Below are 17,262 nucleotides of genomic sequence, written 5' to 3' on the forward strand. Positions count from 1 at the left end.
TCACATCCTATTCTCAGCTAATCTCCTTGAGAAAGCCATCTATTTCCTGCCCTATCAATTTCTTATTTTACATTAAATTTTATTTTCAGATCCATGTTTTTTCCTTTCCTTATCTCCCCTCTCTATTGAAAACAAGAAAACTATTGCAAATACGTAAAGCCAAACAATAAAAAACCTCTCATTGACTCTGTTTCTGTATATTATTATTCTGTTCTACCAATCAAATTCTATTTTCTAGCCAGTACCAAACAGTTTTGATATATCCTGCTTTATAGAATAGTCTAAGATCTGGTACTGCTAGGTTCCCTCCATTTTTAACTCCCTCTTTCATAAATTCCCTTGATAAACTTGATCTGATGTTCCTCTAAACAAATTTTGCTGTTATTTTTTCAAGTGCTATAAAATAATGCTTTGGGTAGTCTGATTGTTATGGCACTGAAAAAGTAAATTAATATAGACAATATTGTCCAATTATATTGGCGTGGCCGACCCAGGAGCAACGAAAACTTCTCCAATTACTTAGACTTTTATTTGTCAAGAATGTTTTGTAATTGTTTTCATATGGTTCCTGTGGGTGTACTGGCAAATAGATTGCCAAGTATTTTACATTGTCTGAATTATATCAAATGGAGTTTCTGTATCTCTTTCTGCTGAATTTTGTAGATAGTATACAGAAATGCTGATGATTTGTATGGATTTATGTCCTTTAACTTCGTTCAAGTTATTTCTATTAGTTTCTTCACTGAGTCGCTATCATTCTCTAAATAAACTATCATATCATCTGCAAAATGTTAGCTTTGTTTTTTGTATGCCTATGCTTTTTCACTCAATTTTATTTTCTTATCAAGTTACTATAGCTAGAACTTTTTGTTACTTTTGGCCTTCATTTTCCAGAGGACCAATGATACCATAGAGTGATGTCTTGACTTTTGCATGAATTCAATTTAAGTGAAGCAATATTGTATATAGTTGTCAGCCTCATTTTCTCTTCCAGTCATCAAAGTACAGTGGCAAGACAAAAGTCAGGATAGCTGGCAATGGTCTAGGATACAGTAAATAACTTTGGCATCTTCAATGTCTGACCAAGTTCTAGGCGCTCCATAAAATCTGGTTCAGCTGTCTTTGCCGCCATTTGAACAAACTGTTCTCATCCACTCACTCCACTGGGGAATTCTTTACAATCTTGGCATAGACAGTCTCCTAACTCAACCACAAAGAAGTTGAGGCTTGTCAATTACCCTTAATCTGGTTTAGCTAGCACTTCCAACACTATATTCAATAGTGTGATAACTGTTAATGGCACTGAAAAAGTAAATAAAGGCAATACTGTCATTCTAATTATATTGGCCTGGCTTATCTATGAGCAATGAAAATTCTTTATGTCACTCCCCTGATCTTATATGAAAACTCTCTAGTTTTTTCCCATTACAGGTAATGTGCTGGCTCTAGGTTTTAGACAGATATTAATTATAATACTAAGGAAAGATACATTAATTCAATGTTTTCCACACTGCCTTTCTTTCTTTGGGGGCTTGGGGGGGGGGGTGAGTTTGTACCTTCTACCTTTCTACCTTGATTTCTACCTTGTACCTATTTCTTAGTAATTAACAGAAATGGATGTTTTATCTGGTAAAAAGCTTTGTATACCCTTATTGATATAAACAAAGAAGTTAAATGACTTGCCCATAATCACATAGCCAATAAATGTTAAAGATTGGGTTCGTACTTATAAGGGTTAAAAGTAGGAGTTCAACAAAGTGAGGAGAACAGTTGAATAAAAAACAGGTTAATTTTAAAGAAGTACAGATAGAAAATAGAAAAGAGGAAAGAGAGATTATTATTCTTATAACATATAACTATACCTAAAATTCCTTTCTTCTGAGGACTGTTTCTTCTTGCCTGGCAAATACCAAGCCTACTCTAACCTACTCTATCTAAAATGATTCACTAACTGCCTAACTCCCTAAGTAACAGTTAGCCACCACCCACTTACTCCTTCAGTTTTCTATAGCCCAACTGTCAGTAGCCCCTTGCCTCAGAGATAGACCTCCTGCTCTCTCAAGAGCCAGAGGCAAAAGACCCTGTCAGCACTGATTCCTTTTTCTCAGTTCTGGTCCCCTGGTAATGGAATCTTCAGCTTTGGCTCACTGACTCCTGTTAGTTCTGATCTACTTAGAAACCCTGCTCTCTTGCCACTTAGGGAGACAGAGGGAGGGATTAAGAAAATCCCTTTAACACTCAAATATTATAGTCTTGATGTCTAGCACTCTATCCACTATGTCACTGGACTTGCAGGTATCTCCCTGGAGAGCACCTAGCTAACCTCCTAATTTTACAGAAAAGGAAACTAAAACACATTTACCTCATTTCATTCATTCCACTTAAAAGTTAAATCACTTATCTACAGTCAAACAGCAGTTTAGTAATACAGTGAATAGAATACTATACTTTTAGCTGGGAAAACCAAAGTTCAAATGAAGTTTCACACACTTACTAAGAAGGTGTGTGACTTTGAACAAGTCTGCCTCTGTTTTGTCAACTGCAAAATGCATGTAATAATAATAGTGTTATGATTATAAAATAACTTAATATTTTTATAGAGATTTTCAATCAAAACTTAAAATATTATATAAATGTTAGTTATTTTAAAAAGTCATAAAAGGAGAATTCAAACACAAAGTTATGTGATTCCAAAGTCAGGGCTCTTTCCATTAGACTACACTGCCTCTTTCCTACATCAACAGTGACCAACCACTTGCCAAAATCCACTTTAAAAAAAATCATTTTATTCTTGTAACAGTTATAAAAACTTTAAAATATTATTCTGTAATGTAATGGACTGGTAATAGGAAATTCATATTTTTATGTGGTAGCAGACTATTACCTATTTCACTTATTACTTTTTATCACCTCACCAATACAATATTTACATTTCTCCTTTCTCTTTTCTTCTAATAGCTACATTCAAAGCTCAGAAAAGATATATGCAATTCATAAGATTTTGAGCTGAAAAAAAAACTTAGAGGCCACTGAGTTTAGCTCCCTCATTTTGTAGGTAAGGACAACTGTCACAGAGAAAAGTCAAGTGATTTGTCTGAATCACACAGCTAATAAGTGTTTGAGGTATAACTTAAACCCACGTCTTCCTGACTCCAAGTCCAGTGCTCTATCTACTATATCAAACAGATGACAGTCAACAGAGTAGAAACATAACCATAACCAACAGAGTAGAAACCCAAAAGTCTAACATTCCCTGATATGGGCCTGCAAAATGCTAATATTTAAATTAAAATCTATCTTATTTGAGCTTTTTCACACAAACTTCACTAAATATGATGTTCTTGATTTTTGCTAAATATAATTATATAATGTTTTTAAATTTGGGCAATGTGTGGCAAAATGGAAGGTCATTGTCAATAACTTCCCACCAGCTTGTACTCATTAGAATGGACTTCACATGCACCCATGAAACCTCCATGAAATCAGTAGGAAGACTCACTCTTGGAGACTGAATCACCTTTAATCCTAATACCTCATCAGTACCTTGGTACTATCTGCACATCTGACTGGAGAAGTAGAAGGCAAAGGAAGAACTTCTCCCAAGTCTTTCATTTTTAAAAAGGATCCAAGGCCATTTCCCACCATCATGCATTCCATGAATTATATGTAATTTCTTCCCACCCCAACTTTTCAGCAACTTTTTGGGTGTTGTCTTCCTGTTAACTCATTAGATTCTAAGCTAGTTGAGGGCAGGGACTGAATCTCCCACTTAGCAGAGTAGCTGGCACTTAAATATTTTACTGATTAATGATGATATGCTTTTAAAATAACTTACTATAAAACTAATCTTGGAAATCCCATTAATTAGACATCAGTATTTTTTTAAATGTTAAAAAAAGTTGCTAACATACTTATCTATAAAGTCATCTGCACTCTTTTTTGGCATGTTATCTGCATGACGTAGCAGCCAAATGATTTCATCACGAGCAAAAGATAATGCCATAAATACAAAAAGGGCCTGAAAAACAAAAAGTTTAAAAGTTCTATTTTAACACAAAACTTTAAAAAATATTTACCCAACTGCACTTTCTATTTCCCTTTACGCCCTCTTCTGACCTTCTTACCCACAATAAGTTAGTGGCTCCTGAAGTAAACAGTTCAAGAAAAAGTACAGAATAACAAATCCTATTACAGGATAAGAGAAGTTTGATGGGGAAAAGATAGAGCAGTTCCTACTGTTTGGGGAAAATCTACTTTAAAAGAATTTTTTAAATTATTTTAAAAGAACCTATGTGATATTATTTGCCATCTTGGGGGGGAGGGTAATGAGGGGAAGGGGAAAAAATGAGATTAAGATTTTTGGATATAGCTAATGTGAGAATTTTTCTTGGATAAGCATATTTATTATAATGTATTACTTCCTTACAAGAAATCATAAGTATTATTGTTATGTTATATAATATATTATTTTATATTAAACAACTTTAAAACACCAAAAAGGAATGAGATAGCTTATAAGAAACAGTTAATAAGTAGTAGAAGTAAGGAGAAGAAAATGCTGAGAGATCAATTTGGAATCTATGTAAGGAAAAATATCCCAATAAAGCTGTCCAAAAATCCAATAGGCTTCCTGACTAAGGAGGTCATAGGTTCTCCTTTACTAGAAATCTTCAGAGAATTGCAAACCAAACAGTTCTCAGATATATTGCTCAAGTCCCTTCCAAAAAACAGATTCAGTGATTCTTATGTAACCTAATTAAAGGAAATCTGAATACAAAGTAAATGTTTAAAACTTATTTTAAATGTACAGTATTCAATGGGTCAATTTTAAATTTTTCAACATTTTACTTTTTTAAATGAAAATAAAAGTAAAATTCATTACCTTTGGCCCTAGCAAGCCAGGTTGATCAGACAATACAGTAGCTAATTCTTTCAGTGCAGACCTTAAAAACTTGCGTCTTTCTCTATGCATTGAACCACTATATTAAAAGGGGAAAAAAAATGGAAATTTACTTATTAACTAAAACATAACTTGTTTCACAAGTTATACATTAGTTGTTTACATCATCTTCTAGTGTTGTGGGTTTGTTTTTTTAGCACAATAATTTGGGGAATATAAGTGAATGATAAAATAGAAACAAAATTATCATTGTTGAATACCACAGATTACCTAGAAATAAAGAACTGTATGAGTAGTCCAAGAAATGTCACAGGACTTGTAGAGGCAGATTTAGTATTGATGAAGGACATCAATTAACTGGAAATAATGCTAAATTTACTATAATGATATCTTTGTCTTTTTATCCTTGAAAAGGTATAGGGAACCAATACAAGGAAAACTTATTCTGAATCTCCTTCTTATCAACCCAAAGAGGCTACTGAGGGTGAAAAAGATGGAAATGTGGAAAGGGACATTACCATTACATCTAACAATTTGTGAGAAGAGAAAAAAGATTTTGAGTGCAGATTTTGAAAGATCTAGGGGAAAGTCCATGAACGTAAATTCTGTAGTAGAATTTTGTAGAATAGGAGGAACTCTCGAAAATGTCACTCTGATGCAACACAGAAAAACAATTTTGAGAAGGAAAGTGTGTTATACAGAGCAACCAATGTGTACACAAAGGGAAATTATCTAAAATTTAAAAAAAAAAAAGATGTGTGAAAGCAGGGGTAGATTAAGAGGATAAATTCAAAAGTATGGAATAGTCCTTTAAGAATGATATATTGTGGGGACTAAAGTCTAGAATGAGCTATGGCTTTCAAAGAAAGCTGAGGACAACAAAGGGTCTTTTAAAGCTATGTTCAGGAAAGAAAAAAGGATGCTCACAGAAGGAACAGTATTGCTTTTCAGAGTGGAAAGGACAATAATGAGTGACAACAGCAGGCAGGCCTGTGAATTTTCAATTCGGTTTTCTCAGTCAAAAATGACCTTTTGATTGAAAAGGCTATAACAATAAGGCTAAGATGGAGTTGATACCTATAGTAAGTAATGATATAAGGGAACACTTAGACATCCCTAAATACTTAATTTAAAATACAAGGACAAAAAGACTTAAATCCTAGGAGAATGAAATTGATATCATTGCTTAAAATGGTTATCTATGAAAGATCATGAAGAAAAGGACAGGAATCATAAAACTAAAGAAGAGCCAAAGTCCCAATTTTCAAAAAAGAGGAAAGAATGGAGTCTTCAAAAAGTATCCAGAGAGTTTGACTGACTGCTGGAAAAATTCTTCAATCTATTACTGAAAGGAACAGTTTTTAGTAGTCATTAGAAAAAAGACAGTAATCACAAAAAAATAGCATTGTATCATCAATAGGTCATGCTTATTTCCCTTTCTTGATAAGAACTGAATGAACTAGCTGGCTTCTTAAGTTGTTCAGTCATCCACTACTGTTGAACTCTTCTCCATGGAGTTATTTTGCAAAGATTCTGGTGTGGTTTGCCATTTCCTTCTCTAGTGGATGAAAGCAAATAAAGGCTAAGTGAATTGCCCAAGACCACATAGCTAGTAAGTATCTGAGACTGGCTTTAAATTCATATCTTCCTCATTCCAAGCCTCAAATTCTATTCCCTGGGCCTAGCTACATATATTTAACACAAACCCTTAATTAATTTCTTATGCAGTTTTTGTCTCCCCATTATGCTTCAACTTATCAGTATGACCTACCCCTACTAAATAGAACAGTTTTGGCACAATTAATACTTGTTGATTTAAGTTATCAGTAAATATTTAAAAGCATATGGAGAAAGCAGAATAGGGGATAGAATATTAGAGGAGTCAAGAAGACATAGGTTCAAATTCTGCCTCTGAGATTACCAGCTAAAAGACCATGGTCAAGTCACTGATCCCTCAGAACTTTAGTTTTTCTCATCAATAAAACGAATATATCTATCATACTTCATTTCTCTTGAGAGTCAAATTATAAAATTTATATTAAAATGTTTTAAACTTTTAAAGTAATACATAATACATAACCCTATGTCCCAAAATAAAAACTTTGAAAAACAAGAAATTAAAAGTTCTATTACAAAATGAGGAACTAGGGAAAAGGTATATATGCTTCTTTACATAACTAATTATGAAAACAAAGATGGGATACAGATATTGGCATAGAAGCAGGTAAGGAAACAATTCTAAGTATTTTTGCTACTATTAAAGTAACTATTTCAATATCTTTAATTTTTATCTAAAGTATGAAAAAGTATACAGTAATATTCAGTTATTATTTCTTAGAGAATGTGTATGTGCATACTATAAATTAGTAAAGACATTTTTCAAAGATTCTCATGAAAAGTAGACTTCTAAAAATCTGACAATATATACTTTTTACAAGGTTGTACATTATATGTGTGTGTATTTCTCCCCTTTCCCAACAAGTAAACTATGATCAGTGTGATCAGTGTTACTTGTCAAATATGAACTGATATACTCTGTCATTGTTAATCCCCCCTCTTCTGCTGCAAAAGATTAAGAGTAAAGTATTCAAATAAAGACCGATTTTTGTACCAGCCCAGAGTTTTTTTATTTTCCAAAAATAGCTGATCCTATTTAGGTCAAGAATTCAAAAGAATACTGTTTGCATTTTAGAAACATTTAGTGAATTGTACAGTTAAAATCAAAACACAGAATCAGTTATATTACATCCATTTAAAAATATAAGAAAATGAAATCAAAATGAAAAGAATCCCAAATCTTCCTATATTATTAAACTGTTATATAACTTGCCTTGAAAAGATATTAGCAGTCCAGTTATATTTATAAAGAACTTTAACTGATTGAAAGCCATAAGAAAATTAGAACCAAGAAAAACAATTTAGTTTATTGGACACCAGAAAAATGTCCAAAGGAGTTGTTAGGTACACTAATTTTCATGTATAATAACACTTTAAATTTGTCCTTATGAGAAAGGGAAAACTAGGTTTAAGAGAAATGATATGAAGAAGATTGGTCATTATCTATGGACTAAAATTTCAACTGTAAAATCTACTTACTATGGAATATTATGTGCAATATCATTCATATTTTCTACTAAGAAAAAGATAAACCCACTTAAAAGTAGGAAGTCTGAGTACAAAGAAGAGAAATGTCTGCATGCAACAATTCTTAAAGAAGGGATGCAGAAGTGGGCAGCAGCTTAGAGGAAAACAGGGTCTATCAATAACTACATGGGTACTATTGAAAAATCAGTCTTCAGAGAAGGAATATCAGAGACTAAGCCTACATGGTAACATTTGAACATTTAATTTCTAAGTTTTATTTGCTCTAAATTCATAGTAATTTTTATTATGAACCATGAAGTAATTTTCCTCCCTCCAACTAGCACTGCATATCATATGTAATAGTGTACACCTTTAAAAAAGTTTTCTTTAAAGAAAGCACTAAATAACCTTTGATGAAAAACACTATGCAAAAATTCAAGACATAAAGATACTTACGCATGTGACACAGCTGCTTCTTTGCACTCTCTTATGTCATTAATACGTTTGTTGTAGCTACATGTTAAAAATTTAATAAAGTTAGTATTAGCATCAAGGACAACCTAAACTTGGTAAAATCTGATGCTAAGAAATATTCAGTTTCAGAGCCCAGTGGAAATTTCTTTGATAATTAACTTACTAATTAATTGGTAGTAGAGTCAAAAGTGTGTTAACTAGCTTATATCTCTATCCTCAACCAATATAATTTATTTACTCCTTCATCTTCACCTTCACTAGGGTCATGATTTCAACTTTTCAATCCCTTTCACATTAGCCCCTAAAATCAAGCTTTTTTAAAATGCTTAAAATAGAAATTCTAAAATAATTCACTCAAGAATTGAGTTTTAACAGTTCTGTAATTAAAATATTTACTGTTAGAGGGGATTCTAGCACACACAATAGCCAATTAATAGTTCTAGGTCACACTGACAATATGGAATCAGGTTTAGCTGTTATCTAAACAGCTAAGTTATGATGATTACTTTCAATGTACTCTAAGTATATTTTGAATGTCCTAATTTCAATATGTTGTTTTTCCCCATTAGATTGTAAACTCTACCACAGAGAATGTTTTTACTTTTTCTTTGTTTCCCTAGCACTCAGAGAAATACCTACCACATAATAAGCACTTAATAAATGTTTGTTGATATATAAAGCATATCTATCTTGGTGTACCTACCTGTCTATGAGTAAACAAATCATATTACTACTTGCATTTTTAAAAATAGTGGTTTATAAACTGGAGAATTATTTTTGCATATGTGAAGTTAAATCACCTATTCATTTTTTTTTAAACCTTTACCTTCTATCTTAGAATCAATACTAAATATTCATTCTAAGGCAGAAGAGCGGTAAGGGCCAGGCATTGGAGGTTAAGTGACTTCCCCAGGGTCACACAGCAAGGGAGTATCTGAGGCCAGATCTAAACCTAGGACCTCCAGTCTCTCCATCTACTGAGCCACCCAGTTGCCCCTCACCTATCCATTTTTAACATATATAAATGCCTATTAATCTAAAATCTCACATATTATCATTTCAGCAATAGCCCAATCTTATTTATTATCAATTCACTATAGAATCACTGTTTTCTTACAGTTGCCAAATTAAAGGATTTTAACTCAACTCTTTTAATTTAAAAATACTTCCATTCTATTATTTCATGCTGTCCCCTGCCAACTTCTTCTATAATTAAATTTTATTAAAAACAAATTTGAACAACAACAAAAAATTTTGTAGAGGATTTCTATTCTAAAAAGCCTATTTTTTCCTGCCCAGTGTAGCAATTATTGTAGTTATCCCTTTGATTTAATGCAGGAATGAGAGACTTTTAGAAACTAAATATGTCAACAAAATTACCATCAACAAGCAGCAAACTGTCATAAATATGACTTTTTAAAATATAAGAGTTTAAAATTTAAAATGAATAGGACAAAATGATTTAGAAATCATCCTTATAAGAAAAACCTTATTAGCTGACATCATTATGATTATCAAATTAAGCTTCTAGCATGAGCATTAAAATATTAACTATACTAATCTCTGTAAGAGTAATTGTTAAAATACAAAGAAAATGTAAATGTCAATAGAATGTGTAATCACTTCACAGAAGTTAAGGAAGCTTAACATTACAGAAACCATAAACTAACACGAAAATGACTCTTGTCAAACTAACTAAAGAGGCTTAGAAAAACAAGTACAACTTCTAAATAACATCATCTAAAACTTATAATTTATCCAAGTCTCTGCCAAAAAATATTTATTCAATAATTACCTAACAATATGATTAGCATTTTAAAGTAACTCAACCACAAAAGGTTTTGAGAGTACAACTTCAAAAATGAATATAAATTCCTAAATAAAAAAGTAGTTTGAAATTCCCATTAAAAAATAGAAGACAATTGGGGGTTTTTAATTAGCCACAGTATTATTTGTCAGAGGTTGATGGCATTATTTATTATAAACTATTAATCACATGCATTAACAAACTAATTTCAAGCCTTTATCAAAATGTCAAATGCCCATGCAAGTAACATAAGCACTGAGGTTGGCAATTTCAAGATTCTCAATTTTCTAAAATAGGAATTTGCAAACTTATTTTCTTAAAAAAATATTCTGATAACTATATTGCATTATCCCTTTATATTCTTTTAAATTTTGTTTTATGCATTTAAAAACAATTTCTCATTATATAACAAAATGTTTAAAAGACTTTTTTTAGAAGAATAATGGAAAAATGTTCAGGAACTGATTTCAAAAATCACAAACTTTTAAAAGAATAAAATATTTAGGTATTTGTAATTGTAAAATTAATGATTTTGTATGAAATTTTTGAATTATATAACTAAGGAAGTATTATTTTAAGTCCTCTTTAGGAAGGTCCTCGTTGCAAATATGATTTCCCCTCAATTCCATAAGATAATATAAGAAGAGTTTCCTGGGGAAAGAAAACCCAAGTATAAAAATGAAAACAAAATTTATTCATTTTAGAAGACATGAAATCAATTATTTTAAACAGCTGACATTTAGATCATAAACTTATAGACTGGAAATAATGCCTAACATGGAACATGTTTTCTTCAATGATTTCTTTTCTAATTTTTTTTCAAACTGCTTACCTAAATCTTGAAAACACATCTAAAGATTTTAAAACCACAAATACCATAGTAAATAGAAGAGTAAACTCTGATCATCAAAATATAGAAAAAATTCTTTCTCTCCTTTAAAAATAACAATGATTAGGGGTCTTCATTAGGTTTTATATAAATTACATTTAGGGAAATAAGACTAAGATTGATTTTATTCCAATTTACACTATCTGTCTATGACTCCACAATTGGTGAATTTTCCTATCTGATCTACTTTAGATTATATGCATATCAAACACTAAAACAACAAAAACCTTATGAGTCAAGAAAAAATATCAGACCATACCCTCTTATGTTTACGAATAAGTCTTCAGCAGCCTTATGAATGTGAAAAACTTCATCCCGAAAGAGAGAAAGGCAAGAACTACTTTGAAGAGCTAGCTTCCAAAGGTTCAGTGCTGTAGTATCAGTATTCAAGATTCCATGGCACAAAATAAAGCCAACTTTAAAAAAAAGAAAGCAAATACAAGTATAAATATATGGGATAATGACATCCTTTATTTATCTTACAGCTGTTAGGAAAAATAGGCAAACAGAATTTCAAAATTTCCATAGATTTAAATTATATGTTCTATTACTTTGTAATAGTAACGTTGTAAGATTGGGATACTAACAGAATTCTTTGTATTTACTATGTAATATTAAAAAGTCAGAGACTATTTTCCCATGTTTATGTGAATGGGAAAAAGCTTTTTAGTTCAGAATTGAATGTAAAGTCATCTATACCAGTGGATCAGACATCCTGTGACATTCTATACTCACTTATAGCATCTGACAACCAGCTAGATGGCACTGGCTTCCAACCTCACCATTCAATGGGAAACCATCCTTTCCCAAATTACTAATAATCTCTCTTTTTAAAAAATTATTTCATAATTACTAAATGTAATGACTCATTGTCAATCCTCATCCCTGACCTTTTTGCAACATCTCACACTGTCAATTATCCTCTTCTTGATTCTTTCTTCTCTTTAGGTATTCATGACAGTTTCCCCCTGGTTTTCCTCCTACCAAACAGTTCCTTCATAGGCTCCTTTGATCTTCATCCAGATGATACCCACAGACCTTAGTATCCCACAGGACTGTTCTGGGTCCTCTTTTCTTCTCTTTCTATACTATTTCATGTGGTGATCTCATTAGCTCCAATAGTTTCAAATATCCTCTTTATACAAATGACTCTCACAGATAAACTTATCCAGCCCTAACCTTTGCTTTGACCTTGTATGTTCAACCGCTTATTTAACATCTCAACCTGGATGCTCAATAAACATCTTAAGCTAAACATGTTCAAAACTTCATTCCTTTTCTTCCAAATCCTTTCCTCTTCCTAAATTGGTCAAGGGCGCCACTCTCCCAGCCATGTAGGCTTGTAACTTAAGAGTTATCCTCAATTACCCACTCTCTCGCCTACTATATATCAATGAGTTAGTAATTCCCATTGCTTTTACCTTAGTAACATAACTGGTATATGCCCACTTCACTCCTGATATTGAAACCACCTAGGTACAGGATCTCATCACTTCACACATAAAGTAATGCAATAGCTTGATGGTTGGTTTCTCTGCCTCAACTCTATTTCTATTTCTATTTCTATTCTTCACTTTGCTATCAAAATGCCTTTTAAAGCACAAGTTTGACCATGTTTCCATGAGTCCCTAATTCAGTCAACTCTAGCTGCTCCCTATTGCCCTCAGAATCAATATAAAATTCTATTTGACTTCTAAAGCCCTTCATAAACTGGTTCCCTTCTACTTTCTCAGTCTTATTCCCCTCCACATAAGCTATGATCCAATAACAATAGCCTCCTTCCTGTTTCCTTCCCCAGGAGACTCCATGTCTCAAATCTGGACATTTTCACTAACTATCCTTCATGCCTATAACTCTCCCTCTTCATCTCTACCTCCTAGCTTCCCTGTTTCCAGTAAGTCTCAGCTAAAGTTTCATCTTCTATAAGTAGCGTGCCTCAGGTCTCCCTTATTCTTAGTTTAGTGTCTTTCCTCTGAGACTACCCTCCATTTCTCATGTACATACGTGGTTTTGTACATAGTTCCTTGTATATTGCATCCCCCATTAAATCGTTAATGCCTTGGCTTGGAGTAAGGACTGTTTTTTGCCTATCTTTGCATCCCACCCCAGTGCTTAGAACCATGTAGAGCAAATAGCAAGCATTTAATAAATGCTGGATGACTGACCACAAGGTTAAGTTATTAGCCTAGAATGGTATGGCCAATATGTGTCATGGCAGGACTTAAACTCTAGTATTTTTAGCTCGGAAACCATTGGCTATCTTCTATACCATCATCTTTCCACATGTATTTCACATGATATGTATATGCTGAAGGACTATGCTATGCTGCCTCAAGAAGTTGATAGTTAAACTTAGAAAAAGCAAAACATTTTCAAGCAAGTATATTTTAGGTTAAAATCTTATATGATTCTATAAGGGATACAGGGTAAACTAAAAATCCTCAAGGAAAAAAAATAAAATTTTGAGAGATTACTTACAGATTATCCATTTTTCCATGGCATCCAAAGAGAGGTATTCACATGGCATCTTTAAAAACAGGAAAGTTAAATTTGTGTAAAAAAGGCAACCCAAATATCATCATATTCCTGACTCTTTTCCTCTCTTGCCATTGGTTTACTTAAAATATTCTAAATCCACTTGTTTTGATCTAACAACTAGGAATTTTGTTCTAGGATTTAAATATCTATAAATACTACTTCTAGGTAAACAGAAAGGTCATTATAACATATACACAATACCCTGATAAGCCAAATCTCAGATGTTTTTTAAGTTTAAAAAAATAGGGCAGACATTTCCAAGATTCATGAAACAATTTGGAGTGTGAGGCATCTAGATATAAAATAATCATAACAATCAAGGGAAATTTCTCATTTTATTTTGACCTTAAAGAAACTTAACTAAATAAAAATGTTATTATCCTTATTACAAATAAGAACTATAGCAATATATATGACATGATGAGATAAATTTTAATGATTTTTAATGTTTCATGATATTCAAATGGTACTTGGAAAAGAAATTAATTTAAAGAACACATCAATTTTCTACACACTAAAATGTATATAACCAAACATATTACTTAATGACTTAATTACCTAATCATTCTATTAATATTATTTAAGGGAGAAAAGAGAATCATACCGTGTCAGATTGTGCAGGATTAAGCATTGTACTGGGTGCACTAATAAGGCTCAGTAACTGTGCATTTCTCCATTGGTCAGCTGAGAGATTCCTTCGAGGATATACCATCTGAAGTGAAATTAGCGCATCTGAAAGAGACTTTTTTAAAAAGGAAAAGTACAGTTAGATATTTCAAAATAATGTTTAACATAAAAGGAAACTAAATATAGCTTTATATTTGACATTTTATAGCAAAATATTAGCATATCCTCTTAAACTAAAAACAAAGCAAAAATTTACAGTCATACAATTATGGCCTTTCAAAATCTAATATGCCATTCTCTCTGCTCTCATTCCCCTAGGGAAAAGGCCTGAAGATTAGTTCCTTTCTAAAACAATTTTTTTTAAAAGTATGGAAATACTAATCAATTATATGTTGTAATCTCCCACTCTAGGAATGAGGGTCCAAAGATATCTCATATATGCACTTTAAGGCTTTCTATGCCCTATCCCACCCAAAGAGAGCTTCAAAGCTTGTACTGTCCAAACTTTTCTATAGTATTATTTTATCAATATCATAGTATCCTGATAAATAGCTTTTAGGAAACATCAATAATAATTTTCTTATTTGATCATCTAATATAAAATGAACCATGTCTGAAGTAAGCAAACACTGTGATTCTCAACCTTGTTAAAATAACCTACTGCTTTTTTAGTTTGCTTTCACAAAATCATTTTTCCCTACACTAATTCTACCAAAAGAAAAACTTTAAAAAATTCGTTTTTAAAATTATGTGGATTTTTTAAAAGGAAAAATTAGTTATTATCCTAAAATAACCATGGACACCATGGAATGTCAAAAAAATAAGATTAATAATTTATTTTCAAATGCAAAATAAGACTTTACCAGGAGTATCATTAAGCACTCTGGGTGGAAGAAGCCCTCATCTCAAGGTAGCACTTAAAACAACTAAACAGTTAAACTTAAGTGAGGTAGAATAGTCAGTCAAGAGGTGAGAGTGAATATCATTTTGAATGTTGAGGATATTTCTGTGTATGCAGAGCACTACAACTTTTTATTTTAGGACAAATGAGATCAACCAATCCTTTGAGAGATACATTTTTTTTTCTTAACACCTCAGAAATGAAATCCAGTGCTGGCAAGGTTGTAATAGATACACTCATTTGCTGTTCATATAACTACAAACTTGTACAATATTTATGATAAGTAATCTGGTAAGCATACACAGAAATAACAAAATATCACATATTACTAAAAACAAACAAGAAAGGGCTATCTATTCAAAGACTTCCATAACAGCAAAATCTGGAACCCATCTATGTATACATCAATTGAGACTCGCTTAAATAAATTTTACTGTTGTTATGTAATGGAATACACAACAACAACAACAAAACCACACACAAAAAAAATTAGAAACACATTTGAGAAATAAGATTAAATAAAAGAAAGTATAACTAGAAGAATAGAGTACACATTAACTTGGATACATTAAGGAAAAAAAATAAAGAATGAACAAAGAATTCAGAAGGAAATTTATAGGGAGCAACTGAAAAAAGTTATGCTTCAAACATTAACTAATTTAAATATAATAAACACATTTGTTATCTATATTGCTGTATTAAATTTCTAATAATACATCAAATTAAAACACTTATGTAGGATTTTGATAGGGCTAGAGGAAGTGTCAAAAGAAGAAATATGTGACAGCATTTGGAGATTCTACTGCTTAAAGGAACTGAAGCAGCTAGTTGTTGGTATGGCATTAACAACAGAGATATCATCTTCCAAAGGCATATACTCAAGACCAGGCAGAGAAACTCTCAAAACCTGTTAAACCTGATGACTACAATCCATATCTATGACAAAGCTGGAAGGAATCTAAGAAACAATGATAAGGATTATTAAATCCTTAACAAGAATCTTAAAATCAAGTGGGTTTAAGTAGTATTTTCATCATTAAGGCCTAAAGAAATAAGGGCTTCAGAACAGAAAGGGAAAGATGGGAAGCATTTGTTAACATGATGGTGTCTGAAAATAGGATTTGATTTTTGGAACATGGTTTAAAAAGTAGGAATGATGGACTCTTGCTTAGGATACACTTAATGAAGACTATATATATTTGAAGTGATTTTAAAGCATCTAAGAGACTATAAATAAAAGCAAAAAAAAATTAAATTCTTCCAAAAAATGTTTAGCTACAAAGGAAACTAAAAATAGGATTATATAAGAATAATATGGGGGCAGTTGGGTAGCTCAGTGGATTGAGAGTCAGGCCTAGAGACAGGAGGTCCTAGGTTCAAATCTGACCCCAGATACTTCCCAGCTGTATGACCCTGGGCAAGTCACTTAACCCTCATTGCCTAGCCCTTAGCACTCTTCCACCTTGGAGCCAATACACCCTGTTATAAGTAAGGATTTTAATAACAAAAATTTTTTTTTAATTTAAAAAAAGAATGTAACTAATCAAATGGGCTTTAGAATAGGAAACTAGACAGATGACTTAAGTTGTCTACTAAATTTGATATCAAAAATAAGTAGCTGGAAAGTATGCAAGTATGCAAAAGAAAAACAAGAGACATTCTACAATTCACAGCAGCAAAATCCAAGAAATGAGTTATTGATAAAAACCTACGGATAGCCTCAGGTGTCTATACATAGACATATAAAGTATGACAAATGAAAGTGAGATAAAATACATATTCATAAATAGTATTATGTCAGACTCTTGGCCAGGAGTACACTGGTAAAAATATTCTCTGTAACAATACAAATGGGTAAGAAAAGAGGATGTAGACTTAATATTACATATGGAAAATATATTCATGTAAAAAATTTTAGTAAAAGAGGGCAGCATGGTGAAGCACATTTGAATAAAGATCAATGGAAAGAAACATAGTATCATAAAGTCACTGGAATATGGGTATACTACAGACCACCTGAACAAAAGGAAGAAATGTTGAGG

The 17,262-nt window shown here is 32.0% G+C and overlaps 1 protein-coding gene across 2 annotated transcripts in view; it reads right to left on the reverse strand.

Moving 5' to 3' along the window:
- Positions 1-17,262, reverse strand: part of NCKAP1 (NCK associated protein 1) — a 139,838-nt gene that overhangs the window by 70,660 nt on the left and 51,916 nt on the right. For both annotated transcript variants that reach the window (XM_001369048.5, XM_001369070.5), the window contains 6 exons: positions 14,297-14,434; positions 13,633-13,681; positions 11,414-11,570; positions 8,441-8,497; positions 4,883-4,979; positions 3,912-4,018 (listed from right to left, as the gene is read on the reverse strand). In XM_001369048.5, the coding sequence (XP_001369085.1) occupies positions 3,912-4,018; positions 4,883-4,979; positions 8,441-8,497; positions 11,414-11,570; positions 13,633-13,681; positions 14,297-14,434 (605 nt within the window). The remainder of the gene's footprint in view (positions 1-3,911; positions 4,019-4,882; positions 4,980-8,440; positions 8,498-11,413; positions 11,571-13,632; positions 13,682-14,296; positions 14,435-17,262) is intronic.

Source organism: Monodelphis domestica, chromosome 4, assembly GCF_027887165.1.
Source record: "Monodelphis domestica isolate mMonDom1 chromosome 4, mMonDom1.pri, whole genome shotgun sequence".
Lineage (NCBI taxonomy): Eukaryota > Metazoa > Chordata > Mammalia > Didelphimorphia > Didelphidae > Monodelphis > Monodelphis domestica.